Source organism: Cebidichthys violaceus, unplaced genomic scaffold (genome assembly GCF_023349555.1).
Source record: "Cebidichthys violaceus isolate CVI_PGR_0920_01 unplaced genomic scaffold, fCebVio1.0.p SCAF_20, whole genome shotgun sequence".
NCBI lineage: Eukaryota > Metazoa > Chordata > Actinopteri > Perciformes > Stichaeidae > Cebidichthys > Cebidichthys violaceus.
The window spans coordinates 2,888,758-2,913,212 of NW_027176373.1; the positions used below are offsets into that span (position 1 = coordinate 2,888,758).

Consider the following 24,455-nt stretch of genomic DNA (forward strand, 5'->3'; position numbering starts at 1 on the left):
AATGATCATTTTCATAACTGCTGCTATTTCATTTATTCATGACTTTTTCTATAAAATGTTTCTATTTTCCCACAGCCCAAGGTGATGTCTTCAAATTGCATGTTTTTCTCTCTGACATACAGTCTGATACCAAAGCATAATTCAATTAAAAATGGAGATTGTTTGGCATTTTTGCTTGATTAATCACTTATGTGATTATGGTGTTCCTCGTCTGACTGCTTTGTGTCACTCAGTGAGTGGAGGAATGTATCGAAGTACAATTACTCGAGTACATACTTAAGTACAATGTCATTGTATCATGATACACTTGTACATCACTTGAGTATTTCTGTTTTCTGCTGCTTTATACTTCTACTTTACTACATCTCATTGACGACCTGCAACATTGAAAATGTGATAAAAACGGAACAATATTCTGTAATTAAACTTTGAAAGGGGGCCATTCTAACTACTTTTTCAATCCAGTATTTTTACTGGTTATGGAGCATTTTTAGACTATGGTATTTGTACTTTTACTTAGGTAAAACCACTGGTCTCACTCATGCTGTGCTCAACAAGTTCACTGAGCTAAATGCGCCACTAGAGGGCGCTATGTTACTGCCTGCACAGGTGAAGAGCAAGTTAGTTGAGCCAGTATGAAGTTTGAATGAAAAGAGAATAACAGTGCAAATAGATTATGATTTTCAAAACTACTGATTATGGCGTTTAAGACTTTCACAACACTAAACTGTAATTATGTGTCACCCAAAGTCTGAGACACTTATTTATTGTTAAATACAAAGCTAAGCTACCGGCAATATGCGGCAGGATGTAAAAGAGCAATAAACTGGGGTCGTAATAGGTTAATAGCTGCATTCCCCAGAGCTCCACTTGAAGTTTAGCAGCGTTGTTAATGGCACAGCTGTTCCAGTTGTCGGAGGACACGCGCCGCACCAACCCGGACATGAAGTCCTCTTGCCTCATCAGCGCGATGGTGACGATTGCTTGTTCCTTGAAAGAAACTACATTTCCATGACGGCAGTGGGCGGGGTTGTTGAGTAACAAGGTGGGGCGTCTACGCACAGTTAGAAGCAACAAGTTGCTCGGGCGGGCTGTCAGGCGGTTACTACATCGTGCTTCCAGCTGCAGGTGGTCACCGCGCGTCCAGCACTTTGTGAATGGGATTACGAGCGCAGAACCTTCAGAGCACCTGATTGTTATGGACGGTGTAGAGTAACTTTTTAAAAAAAAAAAAACTTGCTCAGCTCTCTTTTTTTTTATTTACTCTTGAACGCGGAAAGTGAATATAGGTGATTTTGACGGGCGTGCGTAATGCTCTCCGTGTAGAGCCTTTTGATACTTTTTTATTTTTAATTTCATGTTGTTGCGTTGTTAATAATGGCACTCGCTAGATTCAGCAGAATACTCCGTCTGCCTACTCTTGAAATCAAAAAGAAAGTCAAGCAGTATGAGCACGTTCACCGGGACATCAATCCGAACGATTTATGGGAGATTATCGGCGAGCTGGGCGACGGTGCGTTCGGGAAAGTCTACAAGGTGAGTGCGATTTCAAAGACACGAGGCAGTGACACCCATACCAGCGTAATACACCCTGTTTGTAGTTCTAAATCATCTCAAACTGTATTGATACGTTGCTCACCTGTCGAAGTTCAGTAACACTGTTGTGACAGAAAATAAGTTTACAATAAATCACTCTCGTTCTCCAAGAAATATTGTTATTTTGTCTGTGAAAAATGGTGAATGATATGATACCTCACTTTACTATTTAAGTTATGTGCGTCACAATATAAACACCGTACCACGTGTACCCCTCTTTCTTAGCATATAGTTAATTGTGGAGGTGTGAACAACTTCCGATCACCTGTGGGTGCGTCACCATCCCAGCATTGCTGAGGTTATGACTAATATGTCAATTATGCGGTCCAGAGTCCCACTGTGACACAAACCGAGGTGGTCACCGTGCTGCAGCTTTGGGTGTCGCAGAAAAGTTTACTTCTGAATGAAATGTTGTTCCTGTTTACTTCTTCTCCATGTTAGTCATAGTTCACATCCTCCTGCTGAGATCCTCTTCATCTTCTGTTTTATTCTTTGTTATGGGTGTTTTCTTTTTTTGAAGTAACTTGTTTTGTCTCTTAAAATAATCATAGTTTTAGTAAAAGAGACTTTTCTTGTTAAGGATACGGTTAAGACAAATCTCCATGCACCACTTGCTGTGACTCCAGCGTGAAGCAGCCGCAGTGACGGTGAAAGCCCTCTTCATTAGTTCTGTCCAGTCCTCTGCAGCAGCAGCACTTTTGGCTCAGAGACATTATTTAATCTGGATCTGTTAGCACGGTCAGTCCCCTCTGTGAAGCAATGCACAGGCACTCTGTGTCTGCACTGGCCAGCGGAGCACAGTGGAAGTCTTTGACACAGCTGAGGCCTCAGTGGAAGAAGTGATGCCTTACCAGAGGTCTGCACTGAACAGAAAATTTAGTATTTTTCATTTTTTTTTTAGGGGACTCCACCTTATTTAGGCATTTTTGTTTTTACTGGACAACATGCAGTGGGTAAATGAAACAGGAGCGCATACATTGGAAGAAGAGTCTCAGTGGAATGGTGACTTGTTTGCACTGAAATGAAAATGAAAATAGTTCCATCTTGCTTCTAGCCACAGGTCTGGATATTATCTAACTTGTCCTATAATGTGTCTTTTGAGCAGAGCGAGCATGTGAGGAGTCCTATGGATGGTCTTTTGACGATGTAGAGAAAATAAGTGAAGCAACCAGTACGCCACGAAAACAAAACAATTCTTTGAGTTTGCTCCTAAGAAGCTAAGTGTCTGACTTGTCACAGGGTGCTTTAAGTTAGAAGAATCCTTGAAACGTTAATTTGTAAATACGCAGGGATCCTTTGAATTGACACACTGTTCAAACTGAGCCACAGGTGATTTGTGGCTTGTCGGCGGATTGAACATGATTCCACTTGAATAACTGGCGAAGCTTTCTGACATGTTACGTGTCCCCACTATATTTTCCCTCTCTTATACAAGTGTCAAGCTTCTGTTTGCTCTCCTTGAGTGGGTTGGAGGATTACGACGGCTCCAACACCTGCATCTGTCAGATGGAGGGGAGGCAGGCAGAGTGGGAGCAGGTGATGGCCAAGAGAGGAAATTGTGGGACAGCATCGGGGGGGGGAGGGGAGGGGGGAGACTTCCTCTCGCAGCTCCCGAACATCCAAGTAATCAGCTCGTCCGTGGGAGGGAAAGGTCTCGAGCGGTGGATCGCACATGTTTTCCGTTGTTAAAGTCTGTGATGGCGCAGGCGTGAAGGGGGCGGAGGGAGTCGATACCGCCATCACAAGTGAAATTTAGCTGCTTATCAGATGGTTAGGGGCATGCGACAACTTAAAAAAAACTGCTGGATCTGTTACAGACAGCAGCACTGATTGTCTTCATAAAAACCGTAGAGCGTTGGTTGAGACTACAGAGTGCTCCTGTCTTACTGACTCTCTAAAGGTTAATGTCCCTATTGGGAGAATAACAACTCACTTAGTTGCGTAAGGAGAGTGTTAAGGATGAATCAAGCCGAGAGTGTGTTTATATCACAGGATCCAATGAAATGCAATACATCCAATACAATGGCAATACATCCCTCAGTTGTCAAATACGTTCTGCTTTATTTCCAGAGTGTACACTGTAGGAGCAACTGTGCTTTCCTATTGACACTGCATGTCGAACAAGACGGGGGAAAACAATATACGTTCTCTAAATTTATCTGATCTTTGCCTTTTTTTATTTTGTAAAATATTGCATAGTTTTATCTCTTCAGACATCTGAAAGTTATTCCCATGAATTTGAAATGGATCACATGCTAAAAAAGGTTAAGTTGCATGATACATCCACATCCTGAAACTCAAAGTTCATTCGCATGAAAGAGGGAAACATATGAACATGATTTAACGTTTATGAAATTTTTTTATTTTTATTTTTTAACTGAGCATCTTAACACATAATGTAGCAGAATAAACAAACCTTTAAATGTGAGGTCAGGGTGTAAGAGCCTAAACGGGCTGTTGTTGACATTCTCAAGTTCTCTGTGTCACAAGGTTGCACTTTCACTGTTCACCATCCGTGTGGTGGTGTCAGACGGCACGGAAATGCATAAATGCACTCTTGTTAACAGTGCATTGTTTGCAGTTTTAGGTACTCGCTGACTGGCGCGCTATGATTGGCTCATTCCAGTACGTACATTTGCGAAATGCAGCTTCCCCCTTTGACCCGGTTTAAAGAGAATATTTAGCGCTCTTGTCTCGAATGGTCTGACAGCAACGTATTAACCTTACTAAAGGCAGCTGGATTTTGGCCTCAAGTGAACATGTCACAATTTGACAGCATCAGTCTTTTTTTTGAAGTGCAACTGGTGCTACTTTTCCATTTAAATTGCAGTTTGATTTGATTGCATTTATCACGTCAAATCCTCGACCGACAGCGCTGCCTCGAAATGTTGCACAATGTCGTCCACCTCCCTGTAGATTCTTCACTGTCATCATAACCACTGAAGTCACTGGTATGTAAAGTCATAGCAAGACAATGTCTCACTTCCTGTCTACCCGATGTGTCATAGGATGTTTTCTTTGTTTCCTGCACTTTCAGTCCATGCATGCTTGCACTTGTTGGGAAAGAGTGTGTGAAGGTGTGTGTGTGGCTGCGAATGTAGCATGAAACGGAGGGGTTGTATGGTTTCCCTCACTAATTAATGGGCCACGTGCCGCTGAGCCCATTGCCCTGCTGCCGCTGGCAAAATGTTTCCATAGACACGAGCAGGTTGTACGGTCACGCTTCGTCAAATTTCCATTGTGGGGTGAAAACCACAGTGTATCTTATCGATGCTTCTCTGTGCCGTAAAGGACGGTGGACTTACACTGTTGTAGAGGACTTCTTTTGTTTACATATTATAGAAGTATTGCATTACTCTCGAACATGATGAACATCATTGTGGCTTATGTGCACAATCACAACATGAGAAAACACTTTTAACGCTCACGATATCTTTTAGTTTGGAACTTGTGCTTTTTAAAAAAATTCATGCACATACGGTTTGAATAACGGGACTTGTCAGAACAGGTCAGTTATCTTTGGCCTCTGAAGTTATTAACTACCAGATCAGTTGTTGCAGGAAACCTGGATTGCTTTATGGCACAAGATAGGAAAAGTGTTGACTTGCATTAGACAGACGGCGGAACGAGTGGAAGGCTATGGAGGAACCGCTCAAAACAAGATTATCCTCTTCAGACAAATGAAAGAGAAACACGCTGGGTGTCATCACTGAGGGGGAGGGGGCAAAGGTTGCAACATCCTCTTTGCAAAGGAAAGCCACAAGGTTTAAGTAAAATGCCACGGTCTCAATTTAGAACATGGCAGGGACACGAAGACGTATGTTGGATTGCCTTCAGTGAGACCACCGTCAGACTCTGGGTCTAATCTCAGGGACCAGCTGGGCCCACATCTACTGATAGGAGCCCTGTTGAGTGGGCGTGGGCACAGCAAGCTGGGAGTCCTCGCGGTGACTTCGTAACTGGCACTTGCAGAAAGCCTCTTAGTTTGAATGTCACATTAAAGCACATTGTAACTGCCAGTTCTAAATAGTTACTCTTGTATCGGGCACTGTAAGCTGTAGTCAGGGAGGGGATCTCATCTATCATGGGGTTCATGCTTTTTGATTCTCTGATTCATACGTACATATTCTCATTTTTTTTTTTACAAGTAAGAATCGTTGCAGAAAGCTGTGTAAGCGTGGGTTGTTTTCTCTCAAGGCTCTTTGTGGCATCATCATGATTTCCTGCCTCTACTGACCTGCTTTGTACCTTCACTTCAAGCTTTTCAATATGAGACGTTTTGCAATGTTGATCAAAAACGTTCACATCCTGAGAAGACTCAGCGCACTGTCTCGGGGTGTTAAGTTTGAACTTCGCTTGGCTACGTGCTTCACGCCCATGCATAAATTCATGCTCTCACGCAGTCAGCAGGTTGTGTAAGAGACAAAGAATCTTGCTGTAGAGTTGATAGAAGCCACAGACGCATGCATTACTTTGATTTCTGTGTCTCGTTTTGAGGCTCGGGTTAGCCATGAGGTAAGATATGAAGGGGACGACTATATTTCAACTCTAAAACTGTTGAGAAAACGCCATCCATGTTTAGCCACCCGTCCACATGCATGAATGCATGTTTACATATGAAACAATTTCTTTCTTTCTTTCTTTTACTTTTGCCACTGGTATTGCACTTTTTCATGATACATTTTACACTGTATTTTAGAAATTAAACTAAAACTTAGATACTTTTACATTTTGATAAATATTGTTATTTTATAAAATTAAACTATTTTAATTTGAGTAAGCTGTTGAGTTATTAAAATGTATTTCTTTTGGAGCACCAGAAGCCGAGTGCCATATATAGTTCAATTATAATCAAGAAAAGGCAGACTCCTCTACAGCCAGTGTCTCCAAAGCCAGGCAACTCACACCAAAAACATTGATAAATAGCACTAAGAGGAAAAATAAGTATTTTTGTCCCTTTTTATTATTTTATTATATTAAAATCAAATAATATCTTTACTAATCAAAAGTAAAATGCAGAGGAGTTGTACACGTGTTCTCAGTATGACACTTCTCTGACACAGATGTTATAGAACCCCCCCCCCCCAAAAAAAAACACTTTTTAGATCCACCTTTTACTGTAAAACAAATCTGTAGCTGGTCAACATGCTTGGTTTGTGCACCTTGTTCATCTAAATGAGAGATCATCACTTCCACAGGCGTCTGCTGTCAGAGGTGAGGTTTTATTAGCTGCTGTCATTATGTAGGAGCTGAGAACCACATTCCTGTTCGCAGACACATGGGGAGAGCCTAAAGAGGAGGGGCGGGTTACAGGTTTATGACGGGGCAAAGGTCGAGCATACACACACATTCCCCCGAAGGGACCTGTGTGTGTGTGTGTGTGTGTGTGTGTGTGTGTGTGTGTGTGTGTGTGTGTGTGTGTGTGTGTGTGTGTATATGAAGGTAGAAAGTATAACACTGTATACGGGCTGAAAATACACATCAGCATGTGGTATGTTCATTCAACCTGGAGGTGACTGACCCCAGGGAAAGTTCTGAGTTACCAGTTTCAGGAGGTCATCTGGTCCGTTCACTCTATGATTAACTACCCCTCATTATTTTCAGTCTGCAGTCTAAATGGAGAAAGACTCCTTAATCTGTGTTTTGTAAAAGTAAAACACTTTTTTTTCTTAGGAAGCTGATGGTAAAAGTGTTATTTTGAGGCTTGGCGTTGTAACTCACTGCAGGATTTTGTTCTATTTTGAGTGTCATTCAGCTCTGTGCTTTTTAAGCTAACACACCCACAGTAATCATTAATGTCTCAGTCAGCGCAGACACAGTATTAAACATTATTATTCCCCGGCTTGATTTATATTGAAAAGCCTGTGCGTGCTGAATACCAAATGGCAAACACACGCACACAAAGCAGGGAGCGTGTGCTTTTATGCGTTTGTGTTTGCTTAGTCTGCCAGTACAGTGTGTTTGTATGCTCACACATGGGTCACTAACATCTGCTTTGTCTAAAGCTCTTCTTGAGCTTCTCGGTCATGGATTGCGGCCTTCAGACGGACTGTTACTGAAAACAGATGGATAAATACATGTGACAGATTGAGGGGAGATATAGAGGCAGGGACGACGGGCATATTTGGTGAGGGAGACAAAAAGATGAGTAGTGTGGCGGGAGGTTAGAGAGGTGTGCTGAACATATGCCTCAGTAAGAGGGTTCAAAACGGGATGAAAAAAGTTGAGTCCTACTCGGGGATGTGGCGAAAAATGCATGCAAATAAACTGATGGATGATTGATAGAAAAGCATCATGGAAATAGAACAAAAATAGGAAACGGATGCACAAAAATGTAGCTGTTGGTACTATTTAGGTGGAAGTCAGTTGATTTATACTTCTACTTTTCTGTTTCAGGGGTCAATGTCACAGCTTGCATGTGGTCTAATAAGATATCAGATATAAAGCTTGAAATTTACAATGGCATTTTAATATTTTGGTCTTTTAAGGCAATTAGTTGAAGAGCTTACAGTCTGTTTTTTTCTGCCAGGTTGTGTCCTTTTTAAGTAATCCTTTTTGCACTTAACCTCCATGAAAGTCAAGTCGCTAATGAACAGGAAAGCGGCGAGGCAGAGAGCGAGCGACCGATACGAGTCCCTCTGATCTCCATGGAAACCAGACCCCAAACAAAAGCCAGAGACTGTTGTTGTCCTCTGGAGGAGAGTTAGAGAGAGTGAACAGCCAGTGGGTGAGACGCAGCGAAGCATAGCTCTCTCTCTCTCTCTCTCTCTCTCTCTCTCTCTCTCTCGGGATGGCTACAGCAGCTAACTGTTTTCCTACTTCTTCAGTGCTGCGGCTGTTATTATGTAATATTAATAATCTGGATAACTCGGTGACATCTGGCGTCTCTCTGTGCGGTCTTTTGTTTTGTCGTGACTTTATTTTGTCATGTGTACACAGATCGAGTGATTATGTGTGTACCTCCAGGGCCGACTGGTAACAACTCGTCATCCCTCTAAAGATGGAATGCTGCATGTCGGCAAATGAGACCTTTCTGTTATACTTTCATGAACAACTTGTATGACGTTGACTTTTCCTTTTCTGTTTTAATTTCCAACTCGCCACCAGAGTCGAATCAACCGATCAGCGCGACGTTGACACTTTGAAGGTGTGACTGTGCACGCTTGCTCCTCGACCTTTACCCATAACGCACTTCTATGCGTAGCTTTGCAGAGACGTTTGTGTGTCTTTGGAAAAGCATAATTCCAGATTTACTCAGATGAGTTGTGTAGCAATAATAGTCGTTAAAGTGTGAACAATTTGCGTCCTAGTTAGTACAAGAAATGCAGTATCCCTCCCAGTTATTGCTTAAATTTGACTGACTTCATATGAAATATAATGTTCTTTCAGCCTTTTTGGTGTTCCAGAAATGAATGCTAAATATCTGCAAGATGCTATAAGTGCCTGAAAGGTGGGAGTGCTTTGTCCGGATGTGAAGTAAGGTCAAACAGTAGCAGAACGTTTGAAGAAATGAACCTTTTAATTTCACTAATCTGACATGACAGAACTGTGTTTGGAGAGGCTGCTGCTGGTTTTTTCAAGGTTGTTTGGATGCCTTGCCTGCCATTATTTCTCTTGTGTGTAAATACCGAAGCACGCACACACACACTCTTGTGCGTTGATGTTACGCTTACTGTTAGGAAGTCAGGAGGTCCCATGTGAGGCACAATGAGACGTTTCACTGTAATTTCCCCTGTGTGCAGTGTATACACTTGGTAGGATGCACACGTAAACAAACATGCATGTTTGCATACTGCACTTGAGGACTCTTGATGTAATGCATTCCCCGTGCCACGCCAAAAAAAAAAAAAAAAGGCACCACAAACAAAATCTGCACGAGGCTCAGTTCTCTCTCAGTGTACCCTCTTTGTCCACTCCCCCAACCATCTGAAGGCCAGAGGCACATTCCTCAGCTGTGTTCCCACTGAGATGTAAAGGTGTGTGTGTGTGTGTGTGTGTGTGTGAGTGTGAGTGTGAGTGTGACCGGTGTTTCACTGGAAAACGCCCCCAGATACATTACAATCCTCCTACTTGTTCAGATATACAGTAAGTCGGCCATCATTCTGTTGGTCTGTAAATCTGACGCTGATGCTGAGAGTCAAAAGAGGAGGAAATCATGGAGGACGCCTTTATTTTGGTGTAGAGATGGACAGACGGTAGATGGAGTTCTGGGACAGATAACATGGCTTTAATATAGCTATAGTCTTGTTACAATAAACTTGGCAGAGAACCCCAACAAGCATACAGTACCAGTGGGTCTGTGGCAACTTCTGCAGGAAGTCGGACCCCAGGCGGTGAGTTTGTCCAGTCTGACCGAGTCAGTGCAGGAGGGGAGCCAATAGCAGAGAGCTGAGATGTTGGCGGAGGAGCGAAAGTGTCTGGTGTCTCCGTGTTTACGGTCGAGGCTCGTTAACTGTATGACGGATGATTTGGTGGCAGGAGGAGACGTCCTGTTGACTCGCGCTGTGCGGGGGCGGTTCGGCTTCTCCGGAGCTCTGTTTGACAAACACACACAGTCTCGGACGAACCGGAATGAGTTGACGAGTGTGTGTGGCTGCGAGCCTTGCTCTGTTTATTCAGATGCTTTTTCCCACAGCACCCTGTAAAAGTGTGGAAGCATCGGACCCCCCGCCGGGCTGTTTAGTCGTGTTGTGTTTCTACAGGTCATCGGGTGGACACGTGCACATGTACATCCTCCATTCCTCACCATGGCATATCACTTTCAAGACATATTTTCACACCTTTCACACTCTCTCACACAGTACTTTCCACCTGATTGCTTACAACCTGTTGCATTAACCTTTTTTTGAGTCACTTCATAAGATCTGACAATGTTGGAGTGTGTTTTCAACTCTTATTTTCAGTCTCTTGCAACTGTGGCACTTAAAAGTGTGGTTTATGTCTGCAGGCGCGCATCAACGTAGCTTTTACCCACAAAGCCCCATCAGCCTACTTTCACAACGTTCTCTCTCACATGAGGATGGACATCATGTGTTTGGCGCCTTGTGCCTCACTCTGAGTCACCTTTATGGTCTGCATGTTTTGATGCTGAACAATCTACCCGTGTTTACGTTCGCTTCCCTTTATTACTAGGAATCCAACGTCTATGTGTGTCTTAATTTAGCCACACGGCTTTTGTGCTTCCTCCTTTTTACCCCAGTTGCTCAGCCAGGGTGTGGAGTTTCCTTTCCTGTTTTGTCTCTAAATGTTAGTAAGTCAACATCTTAATTGCGGTCCTGCGTTTCTTGACGTTTCGGATTCCCTTTGGCTTCAACTGGGCTAAAAGAGTCCGGCTGGCAGAGTGATAGGCACATGCTAGAAGCTGGATGTCTTTAATTCTTTGGTGGTCTAATTAACTTTCTTTCTTACAGATTTATATTGTCCGTTTGATATTTTACACCTTTTTAGCCTGGCACATAACAAAGAAACTGCATGCAGAAACGAGTCAGGCATGTAGAATTTACTGTTGTTCCCTTTCTCCGTCTCTTCAGGCCAGGAACAAGGAGACGGGAGCTCTGGCTGCGGCCAAAGTCATCGAGACAAAATGTGAGGAGGAGCTGGAGGACTACATCGTTGAGATTGACATCCTGGCTAAATGTGACCACCGCTACATTGTCAAGCTGCTTGACGCATTTTACCATGACAACAAGCTGTGGGTAGGTGTCACAGGAATCTGGTTAAGAAAACCAGCTTCAACTGTAAACCACAGACTTCTACACCCTTAATTTATTTCTGCTTCACCTTCCCTCAACTGAACACTGTTATACAAGGGCGCCCTAAAAATATAAAACACTGTGTTTTCACATTCTAGCGCTTAAAATAAAACGAAGAAATCAAAATTAAATCGACAGGCTGAGTTTGGAAGAAGTTGTACTTGAACAGGACAGTATGTTGCTATGTGGGAACACTGTGGTCAAGGCTGCTGTTATATTAGACCAGTGCATAGTGTACCGAAGGAACCTTATCTGCTGCCCACGCTGTACCCTCCTCACAAGATGGAGCCTCGTCACTGTGTTGAGGGGTTTCCTGTGTCCGTCCACCCGAGATTTCTTGGCATCCTTTCCACGCAGAGCCACAGCACACAAACCTTTAACGATCAGCAGGGAAGCGGAAAAACAAACCTCTTAACCATGTATGTTGGCAGGCTCATCTCAATCTGTGACTGCCTTGTTGTTTTATTGCAACAATATCTCATCCAGCGTATATTTATCCTACATATGAGAGCTCTGGAGGAATAATTAAGATAAGAAAAATGGATTGTCTAAATGGGGTTGACAGAAGAACCCCCCCCCCAGGGTGACATAATGCATCAGAAATGACCCGATCCTCACCCTGATGTTACAGCGAGAATGAAGATCAATTTCAGTTTTTGTGTTTTCTGCTTGCAAGTTATTTTCCCTCTCCACGCTCGCTCATTGGGTCAAGTGTTCAACTCCCCCTGTAATCTCCCTGTTTATCTGGCCAAGAAAAATAATAGTGACCTCATGCTGGGGCACGACCTAGAATATCTGAGGAATTACAAGGCAGCGTTAGGACTAAAGATAGTCGTGTTCTGTTTTTCAACCCTTTCCTTCTATTATTATGAATAGATTTACAGTTTACATGTAACTGTTGTGGTGTTTTCCAGTAGTCACCCTTCTTTAGTTATTAAAACAATAGTAGTCGTTATAGTAGTACATTGTACAAGTTGAAATATGTAAGATTTTAGTCCAGCGGATTGGGCAACGCCCATGTTCCAATGGTAACAGCAGGTTCAGTTTACCACAGCGAACATTCCTTGAGCAGATACTTTGTCAGAAATACAACAGAAGAGCCACTTGTGTTTCTGTTTACAGCTCAGCCGAACAAACTGCCATTGTTTTGATAAAGGAGTCAGTAATATTTGCAACCACGGTCTGATTTCATGCACATCGCCAGTAGTCTTTGACACAACAGCAGGGCACAGTAAAGTGCATTACCTTGCTGAGAAGAGGAGGTGTCTAACAGCTCTGGGTGGCTGCTGCTTCCATATCTATGATAAAAGCCACACCATACTTTGTCAGTTGAGCATTTTTAATGTGGAGTAGCGATTTCGTTTGATCACACTGCAACTACCAAAGATAGCTACAATATAGAGAGATAGTTAACTGGAAGCAAATACATTGAATGGCTATTGCAAAGAAAAAAAAAATCATTAAAATAATGATGAAAATCTTATCACCAGCAAAACATGACATTGCAAACTTAAGGAATGCTTAAAATTACAACACAAATGTGACATTCCCATGTGAGGAGGACCTGTCTCTGCCTCTATATATATATATATATATATATATATATATATATATATATATATATATATATATATATATATATATATATATATATATATATATATATATATATATATATATATATATACATATATACACACACACACACACACACACACACACACACACACACACACACACACACACACACAGAGCCAGCTATGCCCCAGAGCAGAACTAGTTGTGGTTGTGTTGGCCACAGCTGGAATTCCTGAGTGTGGAAGGTGAATGTCCTCCATCAGTCATAGCTGGCCTGTGAGACTTTGTTTGTGCTGATAAATCAAATGTACAAACATCCCTTCCTGCAGCATTGAAACAGCATATGCTTCCTGTGTGTGTGTGTGTGTGTGTGTGTGTGTGTGTGTGTGTGTGTGTGTGTGTGTGTGTGTGTGTGTGTGTGTGTGTGTGTGTGTGTGTGTGTGTGTGTGTGTGTGTGTGTGTGTGGCTTCAGAGTGTTAACTTTTACTTGACTATCTCCCTTCCAAGCTGTACTCGGACACTAATGTCTCCTTTTTCTTTTAGATCTTAGACATCCTCTCATTCTCTGCATTATCTGTTATTGAGCTTGTATTTTAAGAGCAACCAACTTTTCTGGGTCAGTATAGAAACTCACGGCTGAAATGGACCGACCGGCAGAAGAATCATTATTTAAAACGTGACAAAGCAAACGAGCTCTGCACCTCATTAGCCTCAGGATCTCAACAATTAGCCCAGCGGTTGGCGGTCAGACCTCGGTAACCTCCGGTTTGGGTGGACCGGGGAGGGCTGAGATGATGCATTCCAGTACTGACCCACCCGTTCTGCTTTCTACTGAGTAAGAGAGGGATAGAGGAAGAAAGAAAGAGAAGGAGAGAGAGAGAGAAGGGCTGTTTGTTCCCGTTCAGGAACAATCTGGTCTTGAGGCTAGAAGGGCAGCTGGGCCCACAGCGTGAGAAAAAGAGGGCCTTTAACATGGGGACAGGACTGCTGACATCAGCACACCCAGTAGAACGAGCAGAGAAAGGGAAAAGGGAGAGCTGTTAAACGGATGAAAAAGACAATAAACACAGAAGAGAACTTTCACACATCATTTAAAAGCATAGTTAAGCCTGCCTGATTAAAGGGCTGGTTTACCCAAATGACAAAACAACACATTTTCAACTTTTAAAATGTACATTTCTCCGTGCTTTGAGGAGCACCATGAACAAAATGTCATCTGTCTCCATGAAAAACCCACTTAGCTGTCTGCATGGCTAACTATCACTAAAAGTAAGTGAGAAGTTTGTGTTTGCCATTTTGGCGATTCAGATTAGCGATCCAGCAGAATTGTCTAATGAAGTAGGTATAGTATCACAGTAAGTGTGTGCTTTTAGCTTTTCTACACCAAAATTAGGGATTTTTTATTTATTTTTTTAGATTGAAGATGGAAACTTTTGTTTTAACCCATTAAATGGACTTTGAACATGTTAGAAAGTGTAAAGTTGAAATTATTTACAATCTTTACAATCTTTTTCTTTTTTTATTATACCTTTGCCAATATTTGCTGACAGTGCGGTCTACATGATGTCACTGGCTGTGGTTGCTAGGAGATCTTTTGATGACACTGGAAAGCGATTTGATAGAAGTCAACATGTGTCTTTTTTTTTGGCACCGCCTTGTATACACACATCGCTGAAGCATTAGTCATGCTCATAGGGTGACAATGTTTAACAGTCGGTGTGATTCAGATTTTATATGCTCATATTTATTTCTTTATTCGATACTGCCGTTTCCAAGCAAATAGCCTTTTATATCCTCTAGTCTTCTGACGAAATGAGGTGGGAAATCATTGTGTAGTACAGAGCGGTGAATCGCAGGAACACTGCAGTGTCAGCAGGGCCTGCTCTGTTTATTTGAAAGCTTTTTCTATTTTGGAGGCCAAAATTGCTTCAGTTTGTCTCATAAGGGGGAACTGTGCATCTGTGAGATAGGCAAAGCTTGTGTGTGTGTGTGTGTGTGTGTGTGTGTGTGTGTGTGTGTGTGTGTGTGTGTGTGTGTGTGTGTGTTCAGCCCATAGTAGGTATGCTTTGCATGTGGCTTGACCAGTCGGGGCACATTCTTCACTGCAGCACACCACGTCATCCAGAATTGTTTCAGGCAGCGAGAGCAAATCTGACTGCAGATGTCTACACCGACGGAAACACAAGCCAGTTGCTTATGACAGAGTAGTATTATGTACAGCTGTTTAGGTTGGGTAGCACAGCGTGTTACTGCTGAAGGGCAGCTCATTTCATTCAGTGGGTGGGTTTTAAACAGGGGGACAATTAGAAATAAGGTGCGTTTGGTTAGCGGTGAGCAGGAATACGGAAATGGTTCGCCCTGAAATATGAAATAAACCTCATTCCGGGGAGCGCTTTAAAACTAGATTGTTTTACCAGTGTTTACACAGCACTGCAGGGAGAACAATCTAAATTTCAATGTGTCTCAAATTTAAATTTATTGGTAAGTGAAAGGTAAATTAGTCCAGGTAATGTAAAATGTCTTCTTACTGTAAAGTAATGGGGTACTATTTATGAACCTGACCAATGATGGGTTTTTGTGGCAGATGTTGATAAAACATAAATAACATAAACCAACAATCTTGAACCAGCTTTTCTTTTGATTCAAATTGTTCTGTGCGCTTTCTTGAAGTGGGCGTGGCTAAGATAAAATGCCACCTTCTGCATTTCTAGACCAATTCAGAATGTTTTATTTTTTATTTTTACATCTGTAATTTCATTTGTTTCTCATTTGAACACACATATTCAGTGTTACAGAAGAAAGTGTTTCAGTGCTTTAATAGAACTTAAGTCATATCTTTGTTTTAAGAAACGGAGGTCAAACACTGAGGGCTGATATTTGTGATACAGTATGTTTAAAGGGTGGGAGCATTAGAGCCTGTAACACACAGGCCAGACCGTCTCCCTGCTGTCTGTCATTCAAAGAGATGTTGAAGAAATTAAGCATACTTGATAACGGGTGACAAAACGCAAAACTAATGGGTTTGTCAATCCAAACTTCACAAAAGAACATTGTTTCACCGGGAGAGCTGCATGCCACGCTTGCTTCCTTATCTTTTGTGTGTGTGTGTGTGTGTGTGTGTGTGTGTGTGTGTGTGTGTGTGTGTGTGTCTTCATCTAACTGCGTGTGCATGGAGGTATGTAGAGTTTCTCACAGTCATCTGTACCTGCATGGGGTGTTTGCACCTCTTGTACTTTAATAATTCTTTGCATGGCTTTGTCTGGACTGAAACTCCACACCCTGTCCACTACCAGGTTGACTCTTTGACAGTGTTGTCATAGCAGGCAGGACTCTGATGATTAAATAAGAATGACATCACACAGCAGGTTTGCTGTGAACACCACCTAGGATTGATTTTTAGTCTAAAAACCTGTGGTGGCTTTATTTTCGTTGGTCCCACTGTACTAGAATGAAACACTTAGAGGTTTTTCTAACAGGCGTGTGCATGTCAGAGAGAGGCTGACTATGTAAGGAGAGGAAATGAAATTGTTGGAAGTTGCTGTTTGCCAACAAGCCACCATTTAGGGAGTGTGTTCTCAGAATATCTCTCTCTCTGTCTCTCTCTCTGTCTCTGTCTCTGTCTTTCTGTCTCTCTGTCTCTGTCTCTGTGTGTGTGTGTGTGTGTGTGTGTGTGTGTGTGTGTGTGTGTGTGTGTGTGTGTGTGTGTGTGTGTGTGTGTGTGTGTGTGTGTGTGTTTTACTTCACTGCAGAACTGGTATTTATGTGTGTGCCAGACAGTTCATCACACACTTAAGTCTCATTCCAGCTGTCCACTTTGCAAAGTGTGTGTGTATTGTAGTACGTTCTCCACAGATGTCAAAGAGTGTTTTGACTGATGAAGAGCAAAAAAAGTAAAAATAATAGTAGTGGGAAGTAGTAATAGACTGGGGAAGTTGCTCTACCAATTTGTGTTTAACTTTGCACTTATCATCATTGGTAGAGTGTTTATGCTTACGGTATTAATTAACTTGAGCTCATTTAACTGCCACACTTCATTTAAGGTGATAAATTACTCAAGTTAAGTGCCAAACTTTTTTATGGTCTGTCAGCGCTGAATGTTTCTAGCCACAGAATCGCAAACAATTCATCAACAGTATTTAACATTTACAATTCGCATAATAGTGAAAGTGATGATTTGAGGTATGATAGAATGGGAAGTATTTCAAAGATGCTTATGTGATAATTGTGTAAATACTAATTGTTCATGTGCTGCTGAACTGATCTGTCCCTGCCTACATATACATCCCTGAAAAAAGAGATGCCAGCTGTCAATTTTATGTTTGTACTGTATATTCATAAAGCTGGGTCAAGTTTCAACTCTCCCATCCCCCCCCCCTCCCCCTTCATCCCCCAGATCATGATCGAGTTCTGCCCCGGAGGTGCTGTGGATGCCATAATGCTAGGTAGGCCTCTCTCTCTCGATATATATGTTTTCATAAGCACTTCACCTTCCTCCCCTGTCACAAGAGTCAAGTTCCACACCTGCGGCAGTGCTGGGACTACACCTGCAGTGACTTTAAGGAAGTGAAATATTAGAGAATCAACATTTAACAAAAGACCGCTCCGTGCATGATCGTGTACATTCTTTGCCAGTCTGGCATTGAACGACCTAGAAAGCAGTCAGACACGTTGAAGTCCTCCGGTGTGGGAAAACCCCCTGGTCTGTTTTTACATGGTGATCCACATCCTCATAACTGTCTGTACCTCCACTGCAGCTAACCAAACACAGACACGGTAGAATAAAGTCTGCAGGGCAGGACTAGCTTGGATGTATGAAAGCTCCTCTGATCTGGGATTACCCCTCCAGCAACACCATCTGAGAAACATCAGTGATATCATCACCAGTTTACCTTTTTCTGTTTTCTCTTTGGCGAGTTCACACACCACATCAGTCCTCAAGACTTAATGAATGAATGAATGTGGAGAATCTGTGAGGCGTGCAAAATGGGTTTTTGAACCCTCTCAGCAAGTTTTCTCAACTCTCCCTTGTATTTCCCTCTCGTTCTGACCTCTCTCCCCTGCTAACATATGTAACTCCTCCATCTCTATTCTCCTGCCCTTATCAGAGTTGGATCGTGGGCTGACGGAGCCGCAGATTAAGGTGGTCTGTCGCCAGATGCTGGAAGCTCTGGATTACCTCCACAGCATAAAGATCATCCACAGAGACCTGAAGGCTGGTAACATCCTCCTCATGCTGGATGGAGACATCAAACTGGGTAAGGGTTTAGGTATTTAAACTAGTTGTAAGTGCTCGTACACAGTTGACATTTGACTTTAGCACTCCTAGAAAGCAAGATTTACTGACCGTTGGCCGTTATTCATTGTGTAGGCATCTTGGTGTTACCAAGTGCCATTTTATCCAAGTTTACACACAGTCTGAAAAATGCAATACAGTATGTTCAAAGAGTAACAGAAGATGTAAAGTGTTTAAACATACAGTATATGAAATTTGTGTGTTGGATTTGGATCAAATTAGTTAAGCCTGGAGTAATCGAGTCTCTCTTAACATCCAATCATTTACCAAGAAACCATTTGACTGCTAACATGATGGAACTAATTCTCAGATAAACCACATGTTCCCATTGCACATTACAGGTTACTCTCTGGAACTTCTCTGTTGTTTCTTTGGCTTACATGCATGTGGCTAAGGTATATGGGCTGAACACACAAATACAGCCACATGTATGCTGTCTCGCTCGCACACACACACACACAGACACACACACACACACACGCACGCGCCCGCACAAAGTTAGAGGCCCTGTACCCCTCCCGCGGGGCTGTAGGAGGATCACAAGTGGGCATTTAAAGTGAAAACTGCATTTTTTTTTTTTCAAAAGCATATTTTCATTTATTGGCTTTTTGAAGAGTTCTCCACATTCTTCGCATTGCACAGCTGAAGTTGTGGATCCAACCCATTGGCCAGCAATTTTAGGTTTAGTGTAGTTTCCAGGAAAGGGAAAATTGTGTCTTAATGTGCTTTATGTAAGAGTTAAGGAAGTGCAGATTTACTTTCTTAATGTCTGCCTGACATTTGGATCCTCAGACATAAAACTTTCAACAATAAAAAATATATATTTTTTCTCTTTTGACTGAATGATGTTTTAATCTCTGTACTCTCTTTGACTCTGTGCTTTTGCACTCTGTGATGACCAACAATCTTAATACCGTCAGTGAGAGAGTAACTATAAACTGCTTACAGCATCATATTATGGAACTGATTTCCTTGTGAAACTGGCTCCTTTTTGTAGTTTAATTTGATACCAAATGGTTTATTGGTTCTTGGTTTTATTTAAATTTATCTTCAATTTAAAATGACACATTTTGTCAACCACTGTGCTCTGTGAGTTGGACTTGTACTTCTTGTTGAACTCCATTTCCACTGCCTTACATTCCTCCCTAAGACATCACAGTTCAATATAATCACAGGGAGTTGCCTCTTTAAAATCATTAAGTCATGACACTGACTCATTTACAGTCTCCAAACTTATCTATCTACACGCTAAACTAGTTCGCAATTATCTTCCTCTGAAGCCCTGCCAAATGCATTTTATCCACCTATGATACAAGGCATGTAACACTATGTTCTTCCATCCAGAACCGCTTGTTGTAACCTTTTTGGCTTCAACCTTTTTGACAATCAATGCAATGATCAATAACAAAGGCAAGTCAGTATGACAGAAACAATGTACGCCACGTAAAATTCTTAGGATCAAATCACTGAATCCTTGTCGTGTTTGAAGGGGTTTCCCACTGAAACACCTGTTACTGTGCACTCGTTTAGCTCCTGACTTTGAGTGGTGCATTATGGGAACCTTTAGGTGTGAATGGAAGAAATATTTGTGTATAATCATAATAATGCTTCTTGAGAGACGCACCGTTCGTGATTACTCAAGGGAACATAGGTTAAACCCAGCGATACAGAATGTACTGAAGTGTGTTTGAACCTCTGGGTTTATAAGGCCAACTCTAATTGTATGATTCTTCCTAAATATGTTACCATCCTTCAGCGTATTAATGTTTTAACTTGATAACAGCGGTAGTGCTATTTATTGTCTTTGTGTAAAGTTAACGTTCTTTCTGCAAAAAGTTTAGACTGCAACAGTCTAAAATTATATATTTGACTGTAAAGTCAAAGATATTTGAATTGTAGTCTGCAGAAACCAAGACAGTCACTTAAGTCCCCGTAATAGAACATGCCAGTTTGTAATTGAAGCAGTCAGCCTGCTGCCTTGTGAGTATAGGCCTCTGCCAAGTACTGAACCCTGGGCATGCCACACGTAATATCCTTACTCTCTGAGAAAAACACATGTTCAGCCAAAGTGAAAACAACACCCCTGTAATCTGAGGGTCATGTCAGGAAATGGGGGCAGCTTGTTTGGGAAAGTTAACTGCTATAAATTCAATGATTCTGGCTTTGTGTCTCAATGGCATGACAGTTTTACAAGCTACAAACTATTTGTCAACTACAAAGGCTGAAATGTTTCCAGAGAACTTCTTTCAACCATCTCACGTCATCTTTTTCTTCTGGTCTCTTTTCATTCTTGTAGCTGATTTTGGCGTATCTGCAAAAAACACCAAAACCTTACAACGAAGAGATTCTTTCATTGGAACGCCATACTGGTGAGTAAAACATCACTCCATCAGAGCTCCATTAACGAAAGGAGCTATGCATGACCTTAGAATGGATTAAAGCTTCTGTTTTTTTTTTTTTTTTTAAATAAAATATTTCATCAAATTGATCCAACATCCCCTAAATCCAAACAGTCCAATTGTCTACAATGTACTAATATATTTACCATGCAGCAAAATCTCTTACTGTAGACATATGAACCATCCCTACATGAGCGATATGAGCAGGGGATTATGGCTTTTTGGAGAAAAAAATTCCTGCCACCCACAATACTTATAATAATAATAATATCATATATAATACCATAATAATTGAAAGAGCATGATGTTGAATATACACACGTATTTTTGTAGGCCAACCCTGGAAGTTGGCATCGCACCGTTTTCCCTTAACAAAAAGCCAATGGGATTTTTTAAAACTGGATTTTGGATTAGTGCATAACATAAGATAGGTGGCAAATACATTTATGATACTTACACGTTTTGTTCAGCAAGATAATCTTCATAAATGAACACCACTTTTATGATTAAAAAAAGAACCATGAAAGCATTTGGCAGAAGCAATAAGTGTGCCTATAAACAAACTGCACCACAAACAACAAGGCTGTAAAGGCGGACTAGTCGGTGTGATGACGTTTTGTAGTCTCACTTTGTCCCTTGTTAGCAATCTTCCTTTTTTTAAGACACGTAAAAGCTTCAAACTTCAAATTTCTGTGACATTTTTTGTATTGTAGACCAAACTGTTGAAATCTCCTAAGCTTGTGTTAACCACAGACCTTTTTTAGGCATCTAACCAAATACCCACCCCAAAACAACCCCATTGATTTCAAGTCGAGAGAACCGGAAGTACAAAAATGCTGACCTTTTTTTTTCAGGTTTTGGGACTCATTCCTGCAGCACTCTATTCAACCCAACACCTCAACTCAGTGCTTTAATGTTGTTGGTTCTCTCCTCTATACTGTACCTCCACAGAGAACCTTATTGTTGTTGACTGTTCCAGTCATGCAGCCAGTTAACCATTGACTACAACAGATTATCATCCATCAGGAATACACTCCCCAGCTCAATAGAAACATGGCCGTGAGCTCATTTTTCTTTTGATCTTGAAAAGAATATCGCAGACGGGGTTGTTGTATACTTTTTCCCTTGAATGCGCTGATTAGTAAAGTCAACAAGAAACGGAGAGCACATATTTGATTCTTTGCACTTGAGTACATTTAAGAGCTCAGAGGTTAAGAGCAATTCTGTAGATTGTCAGCAAACACGCGCTGATTGGAGAAGTGTGCTTGATGTTTACACCTGCAAAATAGTGAATAAGAGAGATGGGGAACAGTCCTTATCCCCGCCGCAGTAATCATGTTGGGACTGTTTTATTTTTTTATGTGACTAGCTGTGTTGATTTGGCAAAACAGATTTTTACAACATGATAGGTGAAATCTTAACAAGTTGAGTTACTTATTAGCTCTGTCACTTGTTGCTTTGCAGTTTCTGCATGCATGTAAGATGTTACATACTGCTAAGGTATACATGCAAACATTAACACACATAAGTTAATTCTATACTAAATGGCATGCTCAAGGAGAAAACTCACGTCTACAGCATGTTTTGAGGATAAATGTGCAGTATGCCTTCACTTGTTAGCATTTAAGTTAAATTAAGGATTCAGTGTCCTACACAATGTAAATGGTCCCTTTTTTTTTTTTTTCTGTCTCAGGATGGCCCCAGAGGTGGTAATGTGTGAGACAATGAAGGACGCTCCATACGACTACAAGGCTGATGTCTGGTCTCTAGGGATCACTCTGATTGAGCTTGCCCAGATTGAACCCCCGCACCATGAGCTCAACCCCATGAGGGTGCTGCTGAAGATCGCCAAATCGGAGCCTCCCACCCTGGAGCAGCCGCACAAATGGTGAGGATCCATTAAATAGGAATTTAAATCAGCTATCGTATAATACAATGCAAGAGACAACAGAAATTTGACTCCATGAAAATAAAACGCTTTTACAATCCATAATTCATTATTCTCAAACATTATGATACATAAACCAGGGCTTTTATATATTTTTTTTAGATTTCACTGCGTCATCTTTTTTCATTCTATTACCACATCTTTGCACATTCTGTGTCCTGTAGTTTAGACACTCTATGTATCACATCGTCCTCCCCCTCTCTGCCTGCAGCCCATTTAGCCATTTCCACAACTATCGCAACAACTCAGGATTTAAGCGAGTGCCAAACTGTAATTTTTCAATTTCACGAGTCTAAATGTTCTATAGCAGCAAATTTAGTGCTCCAAAAATCAGGTGCTGAAGGGGATGGGGAGCCCACTCATCATTCCCGTTGAATGCTTTCTTTTACAAAGCACAGCTGTGTGCTAAAATGGCCCACATGTAACAATATCACATATCTGGAAAAGTTTTGTTCACATTTTTTGTTATGTTGTAGTTAGTCCTTCATCCCCCTTTGATTAATACCATTGTCTTGTATTCTCTCAAGGTCACAGGAGTTTAAAGATTTCCTGAAGAAAGCTTTGGACAAAAACCCAGAGACTCGTCCGACTGTAGCACAACTCACAGAGGTAGGCCCTGATGCAATGTGCAATTATAACCTAGCAAATGTTACACAATGCTTCACTTTGATATATGATGGAACATTGTCCTCGCTCTGTCCTTATCTTGCACCGACACACATATACGGGGCCTTTTAATCTTCTATTTTAGGACCTGAATGGAGTGATCTATGCCAGGGAAATGAGCGGTGCACCCGTGGAGGGCACTGGCATGTGAGTGGGAGGGAAATAGAAGGCAGTGTACAAGAGTGGGGAAGAAATTGAGCAGGCAGAAAAGGAGAAGGATGGCATCAAGAAGTTAAGTGAAAGAAAGTGAAAGAACAAAGCTAAAAAAAAAAGGGAAGGAAGGAAGGGGAGTAAACATTCAGGACCATAAGAATTGTTCACTTTTGAAGCACCATTTTCATCTTAAGGACAATGGAGGTTTTTGTGCCAAAGATTTTAGATTGCTAGGATATTTCTAATGAGAGGCTGATGACGGTAAACAATAATATCTGAGGATGAATTCTGACCAAAGTTTTTCGAAGTACGGAGCAAGAAAAGTGAGAGAAAAAGTGAAACGGGGTGGATTAAAGCACAAGCACAGTGTCTATTAACATTCAGAGCCACAGTTTCCTGTCTATGTCCCACAGCTGAGGGAACGCCAGCTATTTACATTCCCACCCTCAGCCAATAGTATGTCTGGATTACCCTGAGCCTGCCACCTCTGGCAAATTAGAGAGAGGCAGAGATGAAAATCCTAGACCCGGGCCCACTGGGAATTCGGCATGTGCTCTCCAGTGGGGGGAAAGAGACGGGCGCGGTTCGTTTTTTGGAGGTTTTAGATGTTTATCATGCCTGCTGCTCCTAACGGCTGTCAGATAGTATTTACTGTAGATGGTTGTGCAATGATGGCATTAAATTCAGTTTACTGGAAGTAACCATCAGTCTATGTGACAAGTTTTAGGTCAGACTTTGTTATTCTTTGGTGTGTATGGATATTAAAAACAGATGTAGTGCAGGAAGTGAACATGAGAATTACAATGAATCATATTTTAAGGAGTATAGGTGCTAAACTGTGTGTGTGTGTGTGTGTGTGTGTGTGTGTGTGTGTGTGTGTGTGTGTGTGTGTGTGTGTGTGTGTGTGTGTGTGTGTGCGCGCGTGCAACTGACGACAGAGGAAATAAAAGGACAAAATTCATAAAGTCTTCGTTTCTAAGATGGTATTCGTTTGAAACAGATCTGCATCTCTTGCCTTATGTCTGTCCCGCATGTGTGCTTGTAAAAAATGTTGACAAAACAACATGACA

General features: G+C 41.7%; 1 protein-coding gene across 1 annotated transcript in view; it reads left to right on the forward strand.

The window, feature by feature from the left end:
- Nucleotides 1-1,103: 1,103 nt before the first annotated feature.
- The window catches only part of stk10 (serine/threonine kinase 10), a 39,180-nt gene continuing 15,828 nt past the window's right edge, over nt 1,104-24,455 (forward strand). The window contains exons 1-7 of the mRNA XM_068715684.1: nt 1,104-1,536; nt 11,127-11,291; nt 17,320-17,368; nt 18,032-18,181; nt 20,516-20,588; nt 22,312-22,506; nt 23,094-23,175. Coding sequence (XP_068571785.1) covers nt 1,378-1,536; nt 11,127-11,291; nt 17,320-17,368; nt 18,032-18,181; nt 20,516-20,588; nt 22,312-22,506; nt 23,094-23,175 — 873 coding nt within the window. The 5' untranslated portion in view covers nt 1,104-1,377. The remainder of the gene's footprint in view (nt 1,537-11,126; nt 11,292-17,319; nt 17,369-18,031; nt 18,182-20,515; nt 20,589-22,311; nt 22,507-23,093; nt 23,176-24,455) is intronic.